Below are 25,394 nucleotides of genomic sequence, written 5' to 3'. Positions count from 1 at the left end.
CCATGTCAGGCCATGTGGAGTGTCATGTGGAGTGACATCATGGTGCAAATTCCAAGGATATATTTCCTCCCCTTTCAACGCACAATTCACCAGGAGTCATGCTCACCCTTGTTCCAGTGGAAGTTGATGCTGTGATGCAGCTGCTAGATGCGCAAGCACTGCAGGTTTGGAATGATATTGACATTTGCCCTAGGACCTGCCCGTCCAGTAATGCCACCTTGTGTACATATCACAGATGGTTTGCTAGGCCAGCTTGTGTGCGCCACCCTTGCCAGCTCTTAGAGCAGCCTTTGAGTGCCCGTTGCTTGCGTATACTGTTGAAGTTCAGGATGGGTTGTCATAGTCTGCCCAATGTTTCGGGCCGCTGGGCCAGGGTTCCCCGGCCCCAGCGTTTGTGCATGCGTTGTGCCCAGCAGGTTCTTGGGGATGAGCGCCACCTTGTGTTTGAGTGCCCTGCCTTGCAATCTGTTCGGGACAGGTATCCTGGGCTGTTTGGTGCAGCCATTGTGACGATGCAGCAATTCATGTGGCAGTTGGACATTGTTGGTGTTGCACATTTTGTGATGGATTGTTTTGATTATTTGGATGCTGCCAGTTCATCCAATCAGCCCTAGGCGGCTGGAGTGATGTAATCTTCCTTCCTTCCTTCCTTCACAGGTGACACCTCACCAAGCGCCTGGCAGAGGCGAGAGATACATTATCACACAGCAGTGCTGCCGGCGCCAATGTACGGTCAAAGTACTTTTTGAAGAACATTCCTTCAAGATCATCACATGATGTCAAAGCACCCCACCATAGTCTGCAAATTCAATTTGAATCGCAGTGTACAATTCAGAGCACTCTGTGCACACCGCAAGGCAGCCCTCCTCCCGCTTTGGCGCTTGCGATGCCTTCATGACTTGCATTCTCGATGCTCTTAATTCTAGGTAATTCTCCCAATTTATGCTGTATCAGAGGCCTGCAGCAGGGACTCCAGCAGGCTGCTGCATGGACATACAGTGGATATCCCCACCGCCCAGCAATATCTCCCGAGCCGGCACAGACACCACTTTCCTGCTCTCGCCAAACGCCGCCTGAATTGCCAGCCGCGCCCTGCAGCCCAAAACACTCAACCATCAATTATTCTCCTGTCCAGCAGTCACGAATTTCCCATGCAGAGACAGATGCTGACAGGCCGCTCCCGCCGCTCAAGGCCTGGCATAGAAAATGTCATCGCCGCATTTGTTGTCCACACTGTTGGACTCCTGGTCAACCATTTGGGAGCCACAAATGACCTTGAGCGAAGTGTAGTGCATGGCCTGGACCTTAAGAAGTGCAAGCATAAGTTTGGAAAAATTGCATAGCATGGCATTAGTGTGGTAGTGCAGGAATAGCATGGGAGGATGCTGGGTGGCTCACGGCTCGTCCGTCTCCACGCCGAACGCTGGAATGACTGCTCCGCCATTCGCAAGGTAGAAGTTGACATACGATGCTGGCAGCCTCGCTCCTGCATCGCGCTTCTTGACCTCGCCCTGCGCAGTGATGTAATATTTTTATTATCCTTATCAGTCCTACACGCATTTCTTGCAAAGAGGCAAGGTGCGTACGTTCAGGATCGCAAGTGAATCTGAAAATATTACAGGGTCTCTATGTAGGGGCAAGAGCAAGCATGCGACAGATATCATGGCAGCTCTTATTCTTGGCATCATGCATTGCCATACCAATTCAGCAATTAATGCCTTGGGGAGGGCTCACCAATAATCCGTCAGCCTCCTCCTGTGTGATGAAGAGGTTGGGCGGCAGTGGGACTTTGAACACTTCCAGGCTACGCCCCTTGGCATCTGTGGTGCTCTGTAATACCTCCAGAGCCGCCACAGAGATCTCATACTGTGCCATAACACAAGGCAGGCGTCAATCTTTGCCTACTTTAGATGCCACGTGTTAAAAAGTTGAGACACACGAATCTACACCAAGATGAGCATGCACGGGTAAGGTGCTTCAAAGACATCCACAGCAACTTCTGATCTGGCATATGCAGATGCCGGTGTCCTGAGACGTAGCATATCTCATGGCTGCTAAAATTACCAATGGCTGGCTAGCAAAATTGAAATATGAAGGTGGTCCGCCTCCGGGCAATGACTTCTCTAACAGCTCTTTCTTTCGCTACAGGCCGCTGCTGTTTCTGTAAAGACTGAATTTTAAACAAAGACAGGATTCATTTGTATTCCTCAATGTCAGTTTAAGCAGGCCACATTCTGGCAATTTTGGCAATCACTTCCACATTACTGTGAGGACCGAAAGGATGACTAACCTGGGGGTCGGATTTGTCATTGGTCCAGGCCAGCAGCACAGCGCCGGGCTTAACAAAGCAGCAGAAGTTGTCGACGTGGCCGTTGGTGTAGAAGTCTGCATAGACGCCCTTTGGCAGCCAGATGACCTTCTCTATGGCCAAATACTTTTGCAGCTGCGCCTCAATCTGCTCCTTGGTCAAGTCTGGGTTGCGATTTTTGTGCAGCAGGCACTCTGCTGTCGTGACCAGCGTCCTGCAGAGGCACACAAGTAAAGATGTGCAGTGTTACTAACAACTCACACGCCACTGCTGCTGGAGAAAATCTGCTAGAAACAGCTGTCCCACTGCAAGCTGCTTGCATGCTTTCCAACAGGAAGTGCACAGGCTTGAGCTTTATGCACCAATAACCAAACCTGCCCACTACACAGGAGCATTATTCTTATCGATCCTATTATTCTCAGCATCATCACACGCTGTTTCCGCCAGGGCCAAGGTGCAAACTGCAGGAGCAAATATTTACCAAATTCCGTCAGTTATTGAGTACTATAAGGTATGCAGCGCACACCCTTCGCCATCGGTGTGCACGCTGCCTCCCTCCAGCACAAAATCTGCTTTCACGAGAGGAACGCCCTCCGATGCAGCTAAGGTGGCCGCCACCCTGTCACACACCCAGGCTATCAACCTTCTGAAGATCCTTGCTGCACAGATGTAGCTATGCTGCAGCCACAGAAGAAAGCACAAGATCACCTCAACAAGACATGGTGCTGCCTTCAGTCTCATCGGAGCCTGACAAAGGTGTGGCATGCATGTAGTTAGCCCCTCTGACAGATCATGAGAAGATATCACTGCATTATAAGACGCCGTAAGGTGCATGTGTTTCTACCCATGTCCTCTCCCTTAGTGTTCAAATGATCCAAGTGCCCGTTTGCTCAAGCCAGGCTGGTCTCACACACATCACTGCTGCGCATGCTGGAATAGGGTGCACTACCTAGTGGTCACCTGATTACTGTAGACTAGAGGTACACATTGCAAAGCAGGTAGATGCTGGCGTGTTTACCGGGCGTCTTGGAGGTCTGTGGCGTAGAGGGTGCCATACTTGGTCCACCAGGAGCCGTCCTCCTTCTGAATGCCGCCGTACGCATTGAATTTGAATCCAATCGCCGTCACCTCGTTCTGCGCCGGATCCTCTGGGCTCGGCCGCACCACAAACTGCACACCAAAGGTATTATGCGCTCGATTTCAGTTTCAATTTCAAATGCAAATGCAAATGCTAGCCCCTGTATTGTTGAGGAGAGCGCCTTTGGGGTCGCTAGAACTGTTTGTGTTAAGTTCAACTCTTTGGCAGTTACACATGAAGCCTTTGTCTCAGAGGCTCATAACATGCAGTGTGCGCTAGCACGCATAAATAGGTCTCGAGGAGTTCTATGACTCACCAGGGGTGCTGTGTCCCTAATGTAGGGAGTCTCGTGAGGAACCTCAAGCACCCGGATGTGCGCAGGCAGCATCTCTCGGGCCCTTTGCACCTGCAGTGATCGGATCCTCAGCATTTGCTCTGAGGGTAATTGAATTGAACTGATGGGGCATGTGGGCAGCTCGAGGTCTGACCTGGTGGGGGTTTGCGCACACAGTCACTGGCTGGAACTGTGACAAGGCGGTTGCCACTCCTACGACCTGCTCCTGAACGGGGCCTGTCATCACGATGTATCTTCATCAGGAGAACCACGACTGTGCGTCGTGTTGTGCTATTGTGCTGAAATTGGGGACTGCAGATCCCCTGCTCCTGACACCGAGATGGTTCGAGAGGGCGGCACCTGCGTTGTTGCGGAACCACTCTCCAATGCTGGGCCAGCCAAAGAAAACTTGCTTCTGCAGCTCCCACTCTGCCGGCCATCTGAAGCCAAGTTCGGCCAGGCTAGCCGGGGATGTCATTGCTGTTCGTGGAGTGTTAGATGAGAAGCAGACAGGGGTGTTCCTGTCCAATATGATGTGACAGATATTGCTGTCAACAATCTCTAAGAGACTAGGTGAGTAATGCCGGCGCCAATATGATTCAAGATCGCAGGATCAACCGAGATCACTCAAAGACCTGAACTCTATTTCCTCCTTGAAAGGGCAAAATCCCAGAAGTTTGATAATCTATTTCTGCATATCAACCTTCGTGAGCATCAGACACCTGAGAATTGGCGAGATTAGCCCAACTAGCATACCTATTCTGCCCACGTGGATCACTTGAGTCACATGGGCATGACTCACTGGGCAACGCAATGTTAGGGTGTTTCGGCCGTGCGTTCGATCGAGGATTTAAAAGCCCCCTTTCCATCTGCTTCAGTCAACATCCCTTGACAGATTACCGCATCGCTCTGCTAGGCACAGGCTCTGGCCACGGAGCGTGGTCCGTTAGCTAGATCGGCTTCTCCGCTCTAACATAACCTGATCCGCATCGGTGACGGTGTAAACCACATCAGGAGGCCACTGGTGATCTAGAGGCGAATTATTCAGGTAAAGGACGCTTCTTTGATTGCAGATTGAAGATGGCAAAGGACATGCGTCTATTCGTTCTGTCAGTCACCAGGCCCTGACTGCGGCATACGTATGCAATCGTATTCACGCTCGAGTTCATTTTCATGCACCACTCTCCATGAGCATGTTATTCTCTTTCTCGTGCTTTTGACGTGCATTGTGTGCTGTGACGTGCCGTCCTTTCCATCGGCCTTCTCGATGCTCTCGGGCCTTGGGGCCTTGAGCCAGGAAGGGTTTTAGCTGTTTGGGCTGCAGAATTGCATTGCTTGGGCGTGAACGTGCGGAATGTCGTGTCTGTATGCCTTTAAGACTGGATGATGAAAGAGCGTCCACAGCAGGCCTCTCATCCCGGCGCAACAGACGAGCTTAGGGCCCTTCCGGAATATCCCCAGAGCAACCAGGGTCTTTGCCCCGGAAGCGCCCTTTAGATCTTGCTTTCTACGAGCATGGCCGAATACGTGGCCAGACGCTGTATCCACACCCCTGCGCTCAATCGTCGCAACTTCCCCTGGCCTGGTAGGATGTTCAGAGCACTTGCCAGGTGAGTGTTGAGTGGTGGGGAGGTGCCTACTTGCTGGGACCCTCTGAGGGCAGCCTCCTAGCGACAGCAATACAACGGTCAAATCCAAATTCAACAAATCTGGAGGGGAAAAAAATCTGAGCTGCAGTGTGCCTCTGTGCGCAGGTGCAATGCCGGCCGGGGCGCCCAATCTGGTGGGCCTGACGCAGTTCGACAACAAGGAGCAATTTTTCGGTCCGGACAGCCCGAATGTGCTACTCACAGAGGGCGCCGGCTACGGCGTTGTGGTGGGCTTCGGCTTCTTCTTTGCAGCGCTGACTGTTGGGCTAGTCTATGGTGACTATCGCGCGCGCGGCGGGCGCCACTACAACAGTGAGGACTTCAACTGCGCCGGGCGCACCATCAAGACCGGGCTCATCGCCGTGGACGTCGTCTCTCACTGGTGCGGGCCTCAAAGCTGCATGCAGATTTTGCGCAAAGCCTATTCTCTGGTCAATGCTTGATGGTCCCCGCAAGCCCCAGTGCAGCAGCACAATATGACACTTGGAGCCCGAAGCACGCATGCAGAAGTAATCTCACATGCCTTCCTAGGCAGCTCTTGGAGGCATGATCAGGCGGGCTGGAGTGCCGAAAAGGAGACAACACTTCTGGCAGCGATGCCATGTCAGTATGAATGTGCTGCTGCAAATGAGAGGGGCTCCTTTTTCGCTGCATATGCTGACGGGGGATGATTGCCCTGTGCAGGACCTGGTCTTCTACGCTGCTGACATCGTCCCTCTATGTGTACCTCTACGGTATCAGCGGCGCGTTCTGGTGAGCGCTAGCTTCCTGCCATCCGCACGCTCTCATTTTCTGCGTGCTACGCTTGCACTAAGCATGCGCAGCGTGACTCATCTTTGCTTCCAAGACAATCACCATGCGCTCAATCTCCTCCGGAGTTCCAGGAGGGGGGCATTAAGTGCCTAATGATGCATTCAAGCTTTGTTCAGTCCATTGCAAAGGGAAGCAATCGTCGATGACAGCGTGCCCAGTGGGCGTTGTTGATCTATTGGTGCTTTCAAGTTGCTGCCCTTGTTGACAGCAACGTTCAGTAAAGTCTTGCTGCACATATTTGAACACATTGGTGCGCAGGTATGCGGCGGGGGCGGTCGTCCAGATCTTTCTGTTTGGTGTGATGGCGATTGAGATCAAGCGCAAAGCGCCCAGGGCCCATACTGTTCTGGAGCTCGTCCGGATGCGATGGGGCAACGTCGCCAACTGGGTGAGCACTCCTGCCGCAAGGACACCACCACTCATCTGTCTGGTCACTTTGCAATGCTGCCATTTAAGAGCTCGCTTATATTCATGACAGCAACCGGACGCTGGCTTTCCCTTCTTCTCTGTGCCACCAAGACGGCACTCATTTTTGGTGTGGAGATCAGTGAAGTGATATAGTGAGCGCCACAGTATGCTTCTTGACACTATGGCACATGCATGCCAGTCTGGAGAATGGGAAAGTTCATGGCTGCTGGGCTCTTGCAGGTGTTCTTCTACATCTGCATCCTGAACAACACGTTCATTTGCGTGCTGCTGTACCTGGGGGCAGGCGCAGTATTCAACGCTGCCACCGGCATGAACATCTACGCAGCCGTCATGTGAGCCCCCCTGCCCTTCCAAACAGTTTGTGAAGTCCCCAATGATTCACTGCACCGGTAGAGTGTGGAGTCACTTTCTGCGGGCAAAGCGACATGTTTTGACAAGAGAAAGAGTGCGTGAGGGGGGTTTGACTTGTTAGAAATGAACCTCAGACTGCCAAAGATATGGGCTTGACTGTGCTGCTCACCAGCTGGCGCATGGTCTATTCTGCAAGAGCAGGATCAAGCACTGAATGCCAGCATTGGTTGCATCTAAGATGACGCGGAGCATGCACAGAAAGCACCGTGCATGAAATTGTCTCACGGCAGTGCTGTGGCATGCGCAGGCTGATCCCGCTGAGCGTGTGCATTTACACGGTGGTGGGGGGTCTTAAGGCCACATTCACCAGCTCCTACCTGCACACAGTCATCATCTATGTCACCGTCTGCCTCTTCGCATTCAAATTCTATGCCAGCGACCTGTACCCGGTCGGCAGCATCTCCAAAGTCTGGGACAACCTCAACATCATGGCTGAAGGCCTGCCAGTTCCCGGTACACCCTCCCTCCTGTGTCTCCCTCTGAATGTCTCGCCACTGCCTCTGTGTGTGTCTTGCTGGCCGATGACACCGTGCTGGAGCCCTGCAGTACTCCACCACTCTCTGTGTATTATTGCTTCTCTGTATCACAGAGTCCAGTGCGTCGTCCGTGCAGCTGTCTGGAGCGAGCAGGAAGAGCAGAGAGCAGACTCTCAGCCAGAGTAATTTACCCGTTCTGGCTTCAAAAGATGACTCTTGACGCTAATGCTATGAGATTCACTGTCTTTTGCATGGCAAGATGACCATGCTCAGTATATTTGGGCTTTCGCATGTGTGCAATGCGGAAGCAGATGGGTAGTCTGGCATGACCAACAAGCAAAATGCATGTTGATCATGCCATTCTACTTGACAGTAGGAACTAAGCCTGTGCATCTGCGCGCAGGCAACCAGGGCGGCAGCTACTTGACCATCATGTCGAGCGGGGGCCTGCAATTTGGCATCCTCCAGATTGTCGCCTCCTTTGGCAACGTGTGGGCTGACCAGGCCTACTGGCAGGTGAATCACCTCTCACCACTGGCAGCAATTCCTGTAATTCCCTGTTCCTCCCCATCGTGCTTTCCAGCGTCAAGAAGCACATATCGCATTCTCACAAGGTGTATGATGTCTGACACGATGGCCTTTTCCACGACCTGCATTTAGATCCTGCCCTGCAGAGCTACCTTCCTTGCAAGTAGAATCGGCCTTCACTGGTGACGCCTCAACGCTCGACATGGTGCAGTGCGGATCCAGAGCGAAATGCAGTGTCATCTACAAACAGGTCATGACGTGATGTGCTTGCTCCTGCAGAGTGCGATTGCATCCACCCCAACAGCGGCGTGGCAGGGGTACATTCTGGGGGGCCTGTTGTGGTTCCCGGTGCCCTTCACACTGGCCACTAGCCTGGGAATTGCCTGTGTCGCTCTGGACCTGCCAGTCTCAGTCGACGAGTCCAACATGGGCCTTGTCGCAGTTGCCTCCGCCTCGGTGCTCCCCCGCTGCGCATAACTTCAAATTCAAAATTTAACATGGAAATTTTCAAAATTTCATTTTTTTTGCCGACAGAGCTTATCGACAGCTGCCTGGTCCTTCAGTGGTTGCTGTGCTGTTCTTCAAGAAGCATTGGATGCACACAGGTCAAATTTTATTTTAGCTCGTGAATTTGTACCCCTTGCTTTAATCTTGTGGATGTTGACTGTCCGTCCGCAGCAGGGGGGGGGGGGGGGGACCTCAATAGATCAGTCTCGGCAATTGTTGCCTGCCTCTGGTAGCCGGGCAACTGCTGACAGGGTTGCCGAAACTGTTTAACTGCGTTTCTGATGTGCAAATGTGTGCTGCAGTATGTGCTGGGCAAGAGCGGGGTGATGCTGATGCTGATTATCATCTTCATGGCCGTCACATCGGCCGGCAGCGCTGAGATGATGGCCGTCAGCAGCCTCTTCACCTATGACATCTACAAGGTGACCACACTTTTGTGTCTAAAGCCCTCAAGAACTCTGTTCACTAGCTTTAAGTCTCTCACAGAAGGCCTATGGCAGCCTCCATGGCTGGTACCCATGTGGAAAAACCTTCAGCTGGTCTTAAAAATTCCTGCTCACTATTGGCGCATATGAGGCTTTAACGCAGCGCACCTAAAATCTGATTGCATAGATGCTCATATCCTGTCTGTGATCAGATTTTGATGATGAAGAGGTGGGGCTGTGCTGCGCAGGCATACATCCGGCCCAAGGCAAAGGGCAACGAGCTGCTGCTGGTGTCACGCATCGCCATCTTCGTGTTCGGCATCTTCTCTGGCGGCCTCTGCGCCGTCCTGTATGTGGTGAGCTTGCATGCCAATCTATCCTTCTTTAAATAATCTCTTCAAGGCTTCCTGTAAGGGATCCCTGCCTCGTTGTTTGTTAGTGTCTCTTATTTAACCAGCCTTTCATGCGCACACGTAGTCTAACAAGCCTTCCCTTGTTTTCTGAGTACTGCTGCAAATCTGCTTTGGTTGCACTGGATATATTATTACAGTGACTGAATAAAAGATTAATACGGTGTCCAAAGGACCATCTCCTGAGACATGTCGGCACAGTGTTGACCTTACGCCGACACCATGCTCACAGCAAGAAGACTTGCGACCAAGTTGAAAGAGACGCTGATGACATCATGCTGACGTCATGCTGGTGCTGACACGCAGGCAGGCGTGAGCGTGAACTTCATTTTCCTGGTGGTGGGAATCGTGGTGTCCTCAGCCCTGCCTCCGTTGATATTCCTGCTGACCTGGAAGCGAGTGCCCAAGGGAGCTGCCATCGCCGCTGCTCTGGGCGGCCAGGCAGCTGCCATCATTGCATGGCTGGTGCACACCAAGATCGTCTATGAAGTTGTCGACATCAATACCACCCAGGTGGGGCCTGCAGCCCTGACTCATGAAAGTTCCTCGAATCGTGGTAATCTCCTGAGATGTTACAAGGGACCTTTCAAACTTCTGGGATTTTTTAGCAGAGCGTCTGTCTTTGACGCTACAAAGAGCTCTTCTTGATGAGTGCCTGAAGCTCCTGAGGTCCTCAGCTCAGTGCTAGAAGACAAGTTACCATGGAAAGTGCCTTATCTGGCATGCAAATTGTCAGCATGCAACTTAATCGTTAGACGCTATTTGGTGGCTTGCACCAGAGGGCGCAATGCATCAAAAGAATGCAAGTCGAAGTGGCTCTGGGCTACGGGGATGAGACACCTACCAATTGACGACTCCTTTACCCCGCTGGCTTGCGCGTGCTGAACACCTGCGCATGGCAATTCCCCGACCGCACACAAAATCATCTGGGCGGGGCAATGTCATAAATGAAGCTGGGTATTTGCTCCATGCAGAGCATTTTCCAGACCATGACCGTATCACTTGGAACTCTGTGGGGAGCAAGACCGCAAATTAGATGAGACCCATCGTGGGGTGTCATGCTCAGCGCAGGGCATTTCCCCAACCAGGTTGGACTGCGGACGCGGCAGTGTACGGTGCAATGTCCGGTTCTGAGCAGCCTTCATTGTTGCGCGCAGGGCATATCTCCGACCATGGATGGCACGATAGTGGCGGTGGGAGTTTCGGCAATTATCTGCGTGGTTTGGACTCTGGTGGCGCCCGAGAAGAACCCGGATGTGTGGACCCAGTACAAGAGCATCGAGCTGCAGGACGACGAATTTGTCACCGACCCCTACGAGGAAGACCCTGCCGAGATGGACCGCGCCCTCAAGGTGCGGATGCCTGCTCTGTGGGGGTTTAATGCATTAGGGCTGCAAATGACGCAGGGTTTAGGGGTCATGTTGTAGGGTTGGGGGGTGCGAAGAGATCACTAGAGTGCTTGCTGCGGGCCTGCTGCCATGAACCGCGCCCCAAAGTGGCGCCTTTCGGGTTACTGATGTAGTAGTAGAACCAAGCGTCGTGCGCACAGGGTGCTCAAGGTGCGCTGGCCTGCATTTTGCTCATGATTAGTACAAGAGTAGTAATTTACTTGGCGATGTGCACATTGCTCAGACATGTCACCCATGAAAGGCCGGTCAAGATGCGGCGCACGCTGCTCTTTTCGGTGACTGCTGCATCGCAAGTGCTGGCCAATTGATAATGTCACGCTCTGATGCAGGCTGAACATCTGCCCATCTCTTGTCTCTCAAAGTCACAAAGTGACTGCGTGCCCCTTAGACCGAGCCAGGCCTGTCTTTGCATACCTGATATTATACCATGTCTTGGACTGCCCCACCCGGATGTCAGACTGGCCTTAGGGTGGATTACACGTTATACAGCTGCGCCCTTCAATGCTCAGGTGCCCAGCAGTGTTTACCAATCAGAAGAATTTCTTCAGAGGATCACAATGCTGTTCCTGACGCGCAAGTATGTGCAATTTTGCAGTGTACGTGGATAGCGGCGGGCGTTCTGTCGGTGGTGTTCTGCATCATCTGGCCGGTGCTGACAATCCCGGCGGGGGCGTTTAGTAAGGGTTACTTCACCTTCTTTGTCATCATCTCCATCATCTGGGCCCTCATCGCCTCTTTCATCGCCATCTTCCTGCCCCTGTGGGAGTCACGCGATGTTTTTGCCAGGTGCGCGCCCACAGACCTGCAGCTTTTGAAAATAATCATCTTGAATTGAATTTGAACTTGTGAATAAATATACTGTCTTTGCAAGTGCCTGGTGCAACATTGGTGCTTCGGTGCCTCCCAGTGGATTTAGAGAGCTGAGAAGGATTACCCGTCGTTGTAAGACTTGGCAAATGCCCCGTGTAGTTGCTGTGAGACATGCAGACATCTCAGATAGTGTAGAAGTCCCAAAGAATAAACCTCTCTGCTGCGCTATGCTACCATAAAATTGCAGAACCCGTAGTGTTAGCACACGCCTAAATCTTGGTGGTGCTGTGCACTCAGGGCCCTGGGCATCAGCCCTGCAGAGAAGACCACCCTTCCCACCGCTACTAAGCCGGGTGCAAAGCCCGATGACTCAGCGCACCACGGCACACTCGAGGCACCGGCCAAGAAGAGCATGGAATGAAACATTCCTACAAAAAGGATGACCTCCGAGACCAACGTAATCTTAAGCCGGTTGAGAGGCTGTATTCAAAATGAGGACTTTCAAGCCGTGCAGGAATACTGATATTTTCTGGATGGTGTATTTGTATCAACAGGGTGCAATTTATCGGTGTTGTGGTGGCAACAAGCTTCTGTTCAGAATTCCAGCTCTGCGCAAGTTACTGTGGCTGCGGTATTCTGCAGCCTCAAGTCTTCCAGTTGCCAGCGGATTGGTGATTTCCCAAGTGGCAATATAGGCCAGGACAGTGACTGTTGGGACGTTGCCAGACTATTCATCTCAAAACCAGACGCTTTACAGATGCATCTCTGAGAGCACTTGGCAATTTGATGGGTTGCTATGCATCTGCAGAGCGTCACTCATTGGATGTAAGCTTGAGGGAAGTTTTGTCATTATAGGCTGCCAAAATTGGGCAGCATGGATTTTTTTGGGATGGTTTCAAACGGGCGATGTTCTTGTTGCTTTTTATATATTTTTCCAGCTTGCTGGAGGTAATTAACCGTGACTGTCACTGTCTTTACAGGAGCTCTCAATAGACCACCCACAGGGGGCACACAAACTGGATGGTTGGTAAAATGTAATAACATGTCCTGTTGATGTCGACATCATCTGTAAAACGCCGGTCAGGCATACATTGTGGTGGGTGCATGCCTATCATCCAAGACCCAGTGTTGTAGAAGCAATGATTCAACAGCAACTTGTACAGAGCTGGACTTCTGAACAGAAGCTTGTTGCCACAATAACACCCTGCAACAGAACGTCCAACAATCTGGCAAACAGCATTTTGCCATTGAAGCCATCCTGGTTTCAGCAAGAAGCAATATGGGTCTGCTGTGCAGATATCCATACCAGAGCTCATAAGGCGCATCAAATCACTCTTCAAGGGCCACAGCTCCTACAGGGATCTGATCTTGGGGTTCAACATGTTATTCCCTGAGGTAGGACTCATACTATCTGATCTCTGCACTCCTCAAGGCCCTATTACACCTGCTGTTATTCCTACCATCATATTTTACCACCTGAACACTGCACAATCTTCACTGTGCGCGGTCATGGCCACTTGTATGCAGCGGACATTAACAGGCACTGACAATGGATTGATCAGGGCTATGAGATCAGTGCAGAAGACACTGGCCTGGAGGCTATCAATGTCATATCAACCATGATGGGCCCTTGCTGCAACATCGATGATCTTGAGCAGGTAAGCCCGGCATATTATTGTTTATGACCGTGTGGGCAGGCGTGCTCTTGTCTGGTCTGCTTTATCTGCTTCCAACGTGTCTTCAAAAGACATTCAAAACCGATTGATCGATAGGCCACGATTGATCGATAATTTGGCTGTGACTGAAGTTCTTGTCATCCTTGCAGGATGTCAGTGGGGCGCTAGCTGTCCTAACACTGGGGGAGGCGCACTAATATGTATCCCAGGAGCCTCATCAGCACTCCCGGGGAATTGAAAGACAGCTACAAATTATGTTCCGTTCTGCAAACTCTGCTCCAGTTGCCGAGTGCCGGACAAGGCTCACGGAGCTTATATTAACTTCTCACTTCTAACTTCATGTGCAAACAGAAGCCCTGGGGCACTACAGTGACCTTCCTGTTGGCGGCATACTTCTGGGCAGCTCATACAAAATGACATGCTGTCTTGCTGCGCACTGATAGGCTGCGCTGCATGCGATGCATGGAACCACTCAGGTGTAGCATCTGCACAAAGGAGGCAGACGCACTCTGGTGACAAGCTCAAGAGCAATGCCAGTGGTGTAGCACCCTAGGCAGTCTTATCACGGCGCCTGATTTTGGCAATCTGATCATGTCAGATTCACAATTGTGCGTGTGGGCCATTGGGAAGCAATCGAGCGACCACTGACGGGGAGCTCACAAATTGGATATCCATCAATGGTCGCTGGAATGTAACAGCATCTCATATAAGATGTCAAATGTCACTTGGGCACATGTAATGAGTGCCCGCCTGTCATACAACACACAGCATCCTGAAACTGAGAACTGCAAAAGCCGATCAATGCTTGTGCAAAGCAAGTACAATTGTAAGGCAGAATTACTCGCACTTGTTTCAACCTTGAACTTTTGCAGGCAAGCTCGTGCCTGTGCGTGCTGACCAAGTATGCAATTGGCAGAAACGGAAGCCAAAATTGACGCACGCTCTGCGTAGGTGGAATTGAACGGCTTGGCATCGCCATAAGAGCATCTCAAATCATAAATTACGATTGGCAATAGTGAGTGACGAACGATGATTGCCCTTCGTCAGGATGATGGTTTAGCGCACGAGCGTTGCTTCTCTGAAGCAGTGGCCTATGTACATTTCGTAGAGGCTACGTTTCAGGACAACCGGGAGATATTTAAAGCGTTCTTGAATCTTCTGAAAGACTATCGCGAGGACAGGTCCTTTTCCTGTGCCATCTTTGCACCCCTTTGCTCCCGTTCTTTAGCTGCCGTGTCCATCCGCCGATTTTTTGTTCCAGGGCCCATGCTTTCAATAAAATGTGTTTGACCCTCACTGCAAATACACCATAGACGTCGCAGTCGCCACGTTGTTAAACCCAGTCGAATCGTTTTGGTTCTTGCAAGTAGCACTCCACAATGTTTTTGCCTGTGTTCTACTTTTTCTGAGAGGTCTGTGGTGCAAGAGTCGTCACAAAGAATTTGGCGTTCTGCTTCTTGTGAGCTTGACGCAAACTTTGACTCAGCCAAAAACCAATACACGGCTGCTGTGCAGGTTGGATGTAGCATCGGTATTTGAGCGTATCGACTCACTTTTCAGTTGCCACAGCTCCCACAGGGAACTCATTCTGGGTTTCAGCCTCTTTCTTCCGGAGGTTTGGGCTTGTTGCTACTTTAATTTCGGCACTATGCAAGGCCTTCTAATCGGGCAGTGCTCACAGTAAATCTCAGTCAGCGACGCTGACAGGCATTGCCAATATTTTGACCAGGGCTATATCATCATCGAGGAGGACATTGATGAGGAGGAAGTTGACATCATATCAACCACCATGGATGATCGTCAGTGAGCAACAGGTCTGGCTGCAACCTACTTCGGTGATCTGGCAGGTGTGCATTGAAAGATTGTTTGTCTGCTTAGTGCATCCATCTGGTATTAGCGGTTTGGGTCACAGTGTCAGTAGGAACTGACTAATGGGCACACCGTGACTCAACCTCTTGTCATACGTGCAGGATCTCAGTGATTCATTTGTTGTGCTATCTCTGGCAGGGGCGCAGTAAGCAATTTTCAAACTCTTAAAGCCTCATCTGCACACTTGGCTCCCTTAAAAGACAGCCAGGGAGTCAGCGCTGCAGCCTCTGGAGAAGATATCTCTTCTGCAGTTGACTGAATAAGCGCAGCAGCTTTTGCTCTTTCATAAATGCCTGGTTCCAAAAGCTGGGCGAGGCTCAGAGAGTGGGGCAGTGCAACAGGCTGTCTGCTGGGCAGTGCACAAGGACTCTTTGTGCTCTCGATGTGCTGTGATGCGCTGCATGGAACGGCTGAGAGGTTACAGCTGCATGTAACCGGCAGTGTGGCAAATATTTTGGTGACAATATATTGCTAGTGAGCAAGGCTCATATTTGTATTGCAGCACTCTGGACATGCGTCCTATCAAGGCGCCTGATTCTGGAAAAAAATGTTCCGTTTCGGATGCTCCATCTTGCATGCAAGGCACTTAAGGCACTTTACACAATGAGACTCACACAGGGGCCGCACTAGAAGCATATGCGCATAGAACCGCAAGGAACCAGACCTGTCATAACCTCTGGCTTTGCTGTGGCAAGGGCATGCTTACCTGTCTTCCTTTCTACAGTATCTTAGATTTCTTTGCAAGTCCAGAAATGGCCATTTCGAATCTTAAATTTGATGGTTCACTCACTCAATTATTCCACAAAGCAAATGGTAATTACCAGCACAAAGACATAAAAGGGGCACAGCGAGGCAACTTTGTGCACCCAACTCCTCGTTTCTCATCAGCACAACGATATCATACAGTATGGTACACAGCATCAACTCCTTCCATGCTCACATCAGGAAGGCATTCCTCCAACAGTTCATCAGAAACATCAGTCCACACAAAAAACTCTCTCTTGCCGGCTCTTTGACTATTCCGCAGTACATGGTAGTATCCTGTAAATGAGCCCAATTGCTGACCTCAGCTGGTAGCTGCCAATCTCAACACTTACAATGGATCTGCGTTCTCGTTCATAATCAGCTGTCCTCTCGAATTTGCTAGACCCCTTCGGCTCCAATCATCTCTCTTTCACCCAGTGTACACCTGTTAACTGCATGATGTGGGGCCTCAGTCGCGCGCAGTGTGATCGTAGTCGCTGTACACAAACTTAGCCTGCCATCCGGCAAACTTCTCCGACAGCCACACAGAGGCAAGCGCGCCCAGAACCGGCGCCGCAGCCGCCACCGAGATGGGCGGTGCCCCCCTGCCCAGCTGGGCAGCTGCCGCCAGCAGCAGGGCAGCTGCCAGGCCCAGCAGCTGCTTCCGCCCTGTGCGCAGCTGCTGCAGCGCCTGCACATGGCGCCACTCTGTCAGTCTGTGCTGCGCAGCGCTACGTGCAAAGTCCTCCTTGACTCCTGAGAAATCATGCCGCTCGGCGGGCACCAATCATCAGGGCAATGCTAATCTAGATGTGTCTGATATCGCGAACAGCATTACCCCGAAGACGGTGACATGCCGCGCGAGCACTGCCCACGAACATTGGAACATCGGGATCTTGATATTGCTGCGTTGTCTCCAGAGTGATTCGCAGTCATAACAAGATCCTGATAAGCCAGCAAAGTCCCACTAAAGGTGTTGATGCAACAACAGCGCTGCGAGCAAGCATGCTGCGAAAGCATATTGCGCCTTCTGGCCACCAAAATGACAAGAATCTCCTAGAAACACGCCAGCCAATGAATGCCTGCTGAAGTGGACACTCTCCAGCCAGCAGCCTGTGCGTAGTGACATCGCCAATGGCCAACTTTTTATAATGCAACAATTGATGCACAGGCTGCAGGGTGAGAGGTCACTACTGCACCGAGCATTCCTTCATTTGCAGCAGCAAAAGAGCGGTAGAGACTTAGGCGAATCGGCAGTCCAAGAGTGGCTCACCTTGGAGCAGGCTGGGCAGTTCTGGGTGTGCTGGTGGTAGCGGTCCAGCAGCTGCTCGCGCGTCAGCACCGGTGCAGGAGTGGCCTCGCGCCCAGAAGCTTCCCAGAAGCCGCCGCCTCCCTGCTTGTGGTACCACTTGCGCCACCCCAGCACGCTCCTGCACAGCACAGCACGACGTGTCAAACATGGCCTGAATGCTGGGCTCCACATCGTAGCGAAATTGCGATGTGAAACTTCTGATATGAAGACGGCCAATGGAAAACTGCCCACAAGGCCAATGAGCCTCAGGTGGCTCTGAACAGGTCCCCGAAATGTAATAGTAATAAAACTTTCCTCTTCAGCAGTCAGCAGATCAGGTCGACGACGCCAGTCTGGCTGACCAGGCTGATCTGACTGATGAGGAAGACATGATCAAGACAACAAAATCTGCATCACGTGGGTGCCCTGCCAGATCACAACCTCTAGAAAGCACTGAGCTCTACCATGAACAGTTACCACATGCGCCAGGTTCCTGAAGACGCAAGCCAGGTCAGCATTCCGTCATCAGGGAAGAGGCACATGCGAGAGTTGTTGGAGAGAAAATTGAGAGCAAGGCGGCAGGCGCAATGCATCTGCCCTCCTGCCATTTGAGGCACGCCCAAAAGCACTGGGATTCACCACGTACAGCTGCTGCATGCATGTGATAGACTAACACTGCCACGCAGGCAAATCAGCCTTGCAGTGCCACACATCACAAGCATGAGACAACTGTCAGAGAGCAGTTCCCATTCTTTATGTAAGAGTCGAAAATCTCCAGGCAGCTTTAGAGTGCACCTCGATTTGCCTTGGACTCGGCAAAACCTCAATCAATTTTGACCAGATCTGAATTCAAACTCTTGTAGTTGCCAGTGCACACGTCGGCGCGCGCAAAAGTTCGATCAGTTCTGACCAAATTTTCAGTTTTAAAAAAAGTAGCTGTCAGCGCACCCGTCAGCGTGCACGCAAGTTTGATCGGTGTTGACCACATTTGAATTGAAAAGTAGTAGCAGTTAGCGTACCCGTCGGCGCGGGCGGGCAGGTAGTAGTCCTGGGCCCAGGAGTTGCCAAAGCCGTCGCGGCGCTTGGAGTTGGCAGACGCCTGCGCCAGGTACGCCATGTCGCCGTCGAATATCTCGTTCAGTAGCAGGTGGTCTATCCAGCGCGGACGAGCCGCCGCCAGAACCTGCATGGGAATATTATTGATTTGAGCACTCCATAATATTGATTTGAGCACTCCATAACCCCTCAAAAGAACAATTCCTGTCTGCTGCCGTGCGGAGCTAATACCGCGAGCCGAGGCGCGCGATCCAGGCTCTGCATCGCAAATTCGGGGCCGATTGGCGAGGTAAAGAGGTGTGTAACAGAGCCATATGACTGACGATCAAGCTTTCAGTGTGAGCGCTTCTCCACATTGCTCGTAGTGGCAACACGAATGGTGTGCTCTTCTACTGAGACAGTTGCCTGCACGGGAAGGCAAGCCCTGATCTAAGGACGCCATGGGGTTACACTCACACTTGTCAGCATATCTAGCAACATGGTCCAAAGCAGAGAATAGAATGCCTTTTGCCCTTGTAGGAGGTGACATGGGCAGATGTGCTTTCACCAGGGACTTGGTCTCCTTGTCTTCCGGCAATATGGACAGCATACACACGCTCAAGCATATAGCGCCTGAAGTGAATGGTGTTCTATGCAAAATCACGCGCAAGCTGTCCATGTTGCAAGAGCATCAGGGAGCACCAGCTGTCATGCCCATGGACCGAGGCTCGAATCACCTTTCTCGGCCCACTGCCAACCTTGATTTTAGAGACTTCATACAACGCAGAACGTCAACAGGTGACACACCTTGACAAGCTTGGGTAGCGGCTGCACGACGACGGCATGGTTGATGACACGCGTGGAGTGCTCGTCAAGGGGTATGACATAGAACCACAGCGCCGTGAATTTACCATCCTCCTTTGGCGTGAAGTACCTGCCAATTGCACATTTGCAATATAACATCAAAGTGACAGACATGCATGGGCAAGTTTGTTGTTGGCAAGTCACACCGCTCTAGCATGAGATCTGAAAGCAGGGCAGCTGAGAAAGCCCAATGCAGATGTCCAATTATCCTGCATGCTAAGCACCCTTGCAGACCAGCAATGATTGGTTATCAATAACACAAATTCTGGCGAACAGGCAAAGGTGAGAAGACAAGGGTGAAAACACAGGTGCAAGGGTCTCACTCGATGTAAGCCGGAGGTACACCCTTGACTTTCTGGTTGATGGGGGGCTTTATGGCGTCGGGAGACCACTCCAGGTCATATGTATATGCGTCCCCCGGGCCCTTGTCTTTGTTCAAATTTGTCACCTCAAAGTGATTGGCCCACTGGCTTGCCCTGCACAGAGACCCAGGAGCTTCTTTTCAGCCCAGGCCACAAGATTGAGGAGTTCTCTAGCAATCCTGTGGAATTTTCAGTATTTAAACACACGCTCGACCCAGGACAGTAGAGCGAGCAGAGAGAGCGTGCCTCTTGTACGCCACTCCATTGTGCGCAAAAGGCACATGCGACTGCAGGCAACGCAGCAAGTGTCTTTATCATTTCACATCATCTGACAGGAAGACAGAGATCAGGCCTAGTCTCACAGGTGCGATAGGACAGTCCAGAGCAGGAACATTGATGCAAAAGAAGTCAAGGTATAGTGGCAATGCCTCGCCTGGTCGCTGATGTTCTCAAAAAGGATGTCATAGGCCACAGGGAAGTCCCTCACAAAATTCTGGTTTGTCGTCAGCGCCACGTCCTCTGCAGCGCATGCCAACTGACTCAGCCTCAACCACACAATCATTTTTCAGTAGACATCAACATATCACAAGTCATTGCCATGCATCCGATGAGATGTGCTGGTAGCATTGCAGGTCATAGTAAAGGGCAAGAGTACACTGGCGGGAGGACTTCACATAGAGTGCCCACCTGGTGCCACTTCTTTGACCCGCTGGTTCAGGGCAGGCTGCTCTGCAGAGCTTTCAATGAAGGCGTGGGGGCCGGACTCTGGCCACACCCACACCAGGCCCAGCTGCACCTGCAACATCGCCCGTTACCATCTCAGTCACCCTCACCCTCTCCAAATTGCAGATTTGTTGCAAATGAGCGCTATCTGTATGTAAGAACCCACTGCAATATCTGGCATTTTGTGAAAATTTATCTTGATAATAGGCAAGCCAATGCCAACATGCACACCAGGTGTTTCCGGTAGAAGTCCACATAGAGCCTCTTACATCCATGCCACGGGACTGGACTGAAATGAACAGAGTCACAGTCACATTGCCAAGGAATGACAGAATCTATGTGACTGTTCCTACCTTACAAACAGGCCCAGATGCACATCAAATTCCCCGTGAAGGTATCCATGGGCCTAATGCCCCTTTCAATATGTGGAACCTCAGTCATGCAATCCTGTCACAAATCAGGAAAGCTGCACAACACACAACATACAACACACAACAAACAACAGTGAGATGACTCATGAATAATAATGCCTGGCTTTGTACTCAGAGATAGAAAGCTGCACCTGGACAGGGTACGTGGCGACACAGGAGCGTTTTGAGGCGAGGGAGGTGCGCTCAGACTGGGGGCTGTCATGCGCGGCCTGAGGGATGGCAATTGCAGCGCCAGAGCCGCCAAAGCGCCAGCCGTGGTACGAGCACTGCAGGCTGCCATCGCTCGGCTCTATGCGGCCCTGAGATAGCGGCGCCAGCCTGGCAAGATAGAACGCATGTCAGCAAAGCACACCTCCCACATGCCGTAATGAGGAATTGAACTTCAGATAATTAGGGCCTGGCTGAATACAGCTGGCATGTCATGGAGCACTGTCTACGCGGCTCTCCCATTGCTTAATGCAACCAAGCAGCGCCACTTACAATGCGCCACAAAACATGCGTGTGCTTTTGAGAGCTCGAACACCCGTTATTCTGTGTCAATCAGAAGCTGTATTTGACCTCACCTGTGGGGACAGATGTCCTCAAAGCAGCGCCACTGCTTGTCGGCATCCTGCCAGATGACGAGGTCCTTCCCTGTGCCATTGCAATGAACAGTGTGTAGAGTCACGCGACGCAGAACCTGTGCCTAATGTGCTTAAGGGTAACAGGAGGAAAGGCCGGAATACTGGTGCAACACTGGCTGAAGGACAGAGTACAGTGGGGGACTCACCAAGCAGCTTGGTGGCGAACGGCTTTTGTGGATTCAGATCCTCAACGACTGCAAGAGGATACCAGTGCTTTGTCCAGACAAAGGGCTCCTCCTGCATGGAAGGCAGTCTGCTTGTATCACTTTGCAACCTTATTGGGAACGATTTCTTCAGCCTTGCCACAAATGCGGAGCATGCAGACTCCTACCTTTCGTCCTGATGTTGAGGGAGACTCAGATGAGCTCTGCTGGGCAGACCTTTCCAGAACCTTGCTAGAGGTTCCTCCATTCTCAGAATCCTTGTAACAGGCAACTCCTCGAGGACGCCTCTGAGGGGCAACCTGTCATGCATACGAGCCACTGCATTTCATCTATGAAAACGGAATACCTTTGGTGCAGTGAAATCATACTGTTGCGATCTCTTGCGTCCAAGAATACTCTGATCGTCAGCATACCAAAGGCGTGAACTTTGCATCCAGCAACCTACCTTCCCCTTCGATCTCAAGATTGACAAGTTCGATCTTGAAGAGAAAGTTGCATCGCAACGCGGTACTGAATTGCTCCTGAAAGAAGGTTCAAGATGTCCAATATTGCAGGTCTTCATTTTCATACGGACTCCACAGTGCCGGACTCGGTGCCTTGAACAGCTTCAATGAATATAGTGTACAGCGTGATATTCTTAGATTAATCGCAACACAACTGTAGCAGCTCTCACAATGAGCAACGAACACAACAGCAAGGCGCGCGTTGACTGGGCGCTGACTCGGTTGATCAACGCCGTCGTAGATCTGGGCTGAATCGGTTCCAAGCGGGGAAACCGAATGATCGCTGCAGGATAATTGGTTTGGTTTACGATTAATAAACGGTATATGAAGACCATCGGTGGTAGATGAGTTGTCCGTCTGATGGTGAAAAGGTCTGGTTGACCGAGTGCGAATTTATATATCAAGATGGCGCAACTTTATGCTCTTGTAAAGTCTTCTGAGAGGCGATCGAGATTGCTTTGATTTATTAGATTGCATGGAAGTATTCTGATTTTACATCCATTGGTCTATTTCCGGATCTGCTCGTCTGCAATTGTTGCCTTGCCCAAGTACATCCTCACTCAGCGAAACCCTTTTTGAAGTCAACGGCAATCGTGATGCCTACCGAGTCTGCTCTTCTGGGTGTCCTTAAATTGATACAGAGGGACGACTCACCATCGGACCTAGAACAGCACAGAAAGGTACCCAAAGGACACCCTGTTCAGCTGAGCACAGCTACCAGTACCAGACATTTCTGCTGTTGACTCTGGACCCCGCATTGACCTGCGCGTGTGGTCAGGAGCATGCGCAAGCCGCTATCATCGCGCGCACAACATTCGTACTGCTGCATGTCTTCATTCTGGCGACGCTCTTCACCTGCGGCTCAGATTTGCAACACAGCCTTCAAGGGGGCCATCGGCTGTACCTGGGAGGCTTTCTCGCATTACTGCTGACCAATGCCGCCCTGTATGTAGCGCTGAACCTGTCCGACCCCGGCTACCTGGAGCCCAGAAAGGGCCAATACATCGGCACAGATACTGAGGTGCTCCTACGTCACTACTACAAATAGATAAGGACTTGGAGGACTTCCTAAACCATTTTCATGACAGCAAAAGCTATGCCAATGTATGAATATGAGCCTTCATGACAAACGGCATGTCCCCAAGATCAGCTGTCTGAAGGAGGCCTGATCCCCTGTGCAGGAAGGAAAAGAGGCACTGCCTCTGACAAATGCGACCTCAAACAGGTGCTCCAAAGGCGTTCAGAACAGCGGGAGGGGCCGCAGATCAAGTCAGCGCCCCTTTGATCTGGGCAGGCTGCTGGCGGCAGAGATGGGGGCGGATGACCTGGACGATAGCCAGGCAGGCAGCCAATATCAGAGCGAGTCAGAAGACGCAGTGTCTCTGCCAGGCAGCGCTGGCAACTTTCCAGCTGAGCAGCAAGATGATGGGGCCCTGCAGATGGCCAGTCAAGGAGTGGTGTGTGCAGCTCAAGATGCTGCAAGCAAGGAGATTGCGCCACAGCAGAGGCAGCTTCCGGCGGGTGGGGCAGATTCTGCAGGGCAGGCCTTGGGGCAGGTGCCGGGCAGCTGGAGGGGCAGCTTCAAGGAAGCCGCGCCGGAGCCGGACAGCTGGCGCAGCTGGCTGCATGCGCCAGATCAGGCCGGGCACTCGTCCGTGGGCGGCGCGTCGATGGGAGGGGGAGATACCCTCGGTGGCTGGGCGGATGTCCTGCCCGCCGGGGGGTCCCTGCGGGGGGCCCAGATCTCGCCAGATCTGGCGCCAGGAGGCATTGCTTTGGCTGCGTACCGCTCTGAAGGGAGCATTGAACCCAAGGGTCGATGCAGTGAGGGGAGTGATTCCCAGCAGAACCTCGCCGGAAGCCTGCGCTCTGCGGAAGCGGGCTCAAGTGATTTCCTGATAGGCGCGGTGCACCACGGCTGCCGAGGCCTGTCAGAGGACAGCCGCAGCTCTTCCAGGTGTGCTTGTTCTGGCCAAGCCACACCCTTTGCAGCAGCACTTTCAGTGCTAGTACAATGATTTGTAGGGATTTCCCACACAGTGCAGACCACAGAATAGTGTTCATTGCCTGGTCTTTCATGGGATATTCAATATAGCAAATCAAAAATATGAATCACCTCTGTACCTTCTGATTTTAAGGGCAAACAAGCATACCACACAATCTGCATGCATGCACAAAACTGTGACTTTGTAATGGGGTGAGTTGGACTGTGATCGTAATGAGCCAAGCAAAGCACCACGCACAGACCAGAGGCTGAATATCGACTATGCAATTGTTTCTCTGCAGACGCACCTTGCCTTTGGCAGGAGAAGCGCGTAAAAATGATGCTACTTACTATTGTAACAATTTCTCAATCTAATTGTGCCCACGGTTGATTGGGTCTTGCTTGGATCTGGCGAGTCCAACAAGGGGTAGGATTGTGGCAGCCTTTCAACTGCAGCTTGTCTGCAGGATGCACCTTGCCTCTTGGCAGGAAAAGCGTGTAATACTAATACTAATACTAATTGTGCTTATGGCCGCAGGACGGTGGCGTGGTTTGAGCGCGCGATGCCGGGGCGGCCGTGCGAGTGGTGCGGTGCGTGGCAGCGGCTGCGGGCCCACCACTGCGCTCTGTGCGACCGCTGCGTGGCCGCCTACGACCACCACTGCGCCTGGATTGGCACCTGCGTCGGCGCTCACAATCGCCCCATGTGAGAGAATTTCCCAGTGCTGTAAAAACGTAATATTACGTGGATTGCTGTATTGGTAATGAAGACACAGCTGTTTCTGGGTGTTTTCACGTGTGATATTGATGGTAAAGAGTACCTTGAAGAGTCTCATCTAGTGGAGTCATGAGCTCGAGCCTCGTTCTAGAAAGCCCATTTTTCGTAAAAGCACGCTGTGATGCTCGGGACAATGAGCCGCACAAGAATTGAGGGGCTGCTTGGCTGACCAGCATTTGTTGCATTGGGGCACGTTGCCGCACAGATTGTCTCATTTAGGAGAGATCTTGATCAGGAGATAATGGGTCTCTTCCAAAGACTGAAAAGAGACTTCTTTGATGTACAGGTTTGTGGGGTTCTTGGCCACGCAGACGGCGCTGCTGACGTGGGCGCTGCAGGCGGCGGTGTCCTGCCTGCACAACGCAGCACCGCTGATGCCAGACAGCACCTTTTTTGGCTACGACTGGGAGGTGGTTGCCAGTATTGGCCTGCTGGCCTTCCTGCTCACATTTGTGGCCTGCCTCCTGAGCTACCAGCTGTTTTTGGCCGCCACCGCGCAGACCACGAGAGAGCACTCCTGTAGTAATCAGGTTGTGTACCTCGCGCATGTGCCGGCACATGTGCACCCCTTCAGCCGGGGATTGTTGGGAAATTTGTGGGATTTTGCATTTGAGAATGCCGACAGGGAGTGGAACTTGCCTAGCATTGAAGAGATGGTCATGCGGGAGCATGCCCAGCCTGAAGGGCACTGCTGCTGATTTTAAACGGAAATCTGGCGGGTTGCTTGCTCGAGAATGATGCAATAGACGGCCAGATCTGG

General features: G+C 51.8%; 4 protein-coding genes across 4 annotated transcripts; 2 read left to right on the top strand and 2 right to left on the bottom strand.

The window, feature by feature from the left end:
- Positions 1-950: 950 nt before the first annotated feature.
- On the bottom strand, positions 951-4,427 carry COCSUDRAFT_29196 (agmatine deiminase; the record flags this gene model as incomplete). Its single annotated transcript, XM_005647706.1, has 9 exons — positions 4,081-4,427; positions 3,875-3,957; positions 3,703-3,792; positions 3,327-3,478; positions 2,835-2,927; positions 2,291-2,522; positions 1,735-1,866; positions 1,399-1,511; positions 951-1,092 (listed from the first exon to the last, which is right to left on the bottom strand). The coding sequence occupies exons 1-9, from the start codon at positions 4,196-4,198 to the stop codon at positions 951-953; spliced, it is 1,155 nt and encodes a 384-aa protein (XP_005647763.1). The 5' UTR covers positions 4,199-4,427.
- Positions 4,428-5,479: 1,052 nt separating this feature from the next.
- COCSUDRAFT_53548 (urea active transporter) lies at positions 5,480-12,639 on the top strand (the record flags this gene model as incomplete). The annotated part of the gene is made up of 13 exons (XM_005647705.1): positions 5,480-5,751; positions 6,054-6,122; positions 6,441-6,570; positions 6,831-6,943; positions 7,270-7,475; positions 7,902-8,014; positions 8,306-8,482; positions 8,836-8,955; positions 9,207-9,314; positions 9,675-9,881; positions 10,526-10,720; positions 11,373-11,563; positions 11,885-12,639. 13 exons carry the CDS (start codon positions 5,480-5,482, stop codon positions 12,006-12,008), a joined length of 2,025 nt encoding a protein of 674 aa, XP_005647762.1. The 3' UTR covers positions 12,009-12,639.
- A 3,243-nt stretch (positions 12,640-15,882) lies between these two features.
- Positions 15,883-21,448, bottom strand: COCSUDRAFT_47549 (Rieske-domain-containing protein; the record flags this gene model as incomplete). Its single annotated transcript, XM_005647704.1, has 10 exons — positions 15,883-16,567; positions 17,150-17,306; positions 18,187-18,350; positions 19,010-19,136; positions 19,390-19,542; positions 19,791-19,947; positions 20,116-20,224; positions 20,714-20,900; positions 21,146-21,215; positions 21,352-21,448. The coding sequence occupies 10 exons, from the start codon at positions 21,446-21,448 to the stop codon at positions 16,346-16,348; spliced, it is 1,443 nt and encodes a 480-aa protein (XP_005647761.1). The 3' UTR covers positions 15,883-16,345.
- A 1,734-nt stretch (positions 21,449-23,182) lies between these two features.
- COCSUDRAFT_42133 (zf-DHHC-domain-containing protein) lies at positions 23,183-25,332 on the top strand (the record flags this gene model as incomplete). The annotated part of the gene is made up of 3 exons (XM_005647703.1): positions 23,183-23,829; positions 24,395-24,562; positions 24,921-25,332. The coding sequence occupies 3 exons, from the start codon at positions 23,183-23,185 to the stop codon at positions 25,330-25,332; spliced, it is 1,227 nt and encodes a 408-aa protein (XP_005647760.1).
- Positions 25,333-25,394: the final 62 nt, after the last annotated feature.

Source organism: Coccomyxa subellipsoidea, assembly GCF_000258705.1.
Source record: "Coccomyxa subellipsoidea C-169, whole genome shotgun sequence".
In the NCBI taxonomy this organism is placed as follows: Eukaryota; Viridiplantae; Chlorophyta; class Trebouxiophyceae; family Coccomyxaceae; genus Coccomyxa; species Coccomyxa subellipsoidea.
The sequence above is the reverse complement of the archived record's forward strand: the minus strand, read 5'-3'. Positions and strand labels throughout refer to the sequence as shown.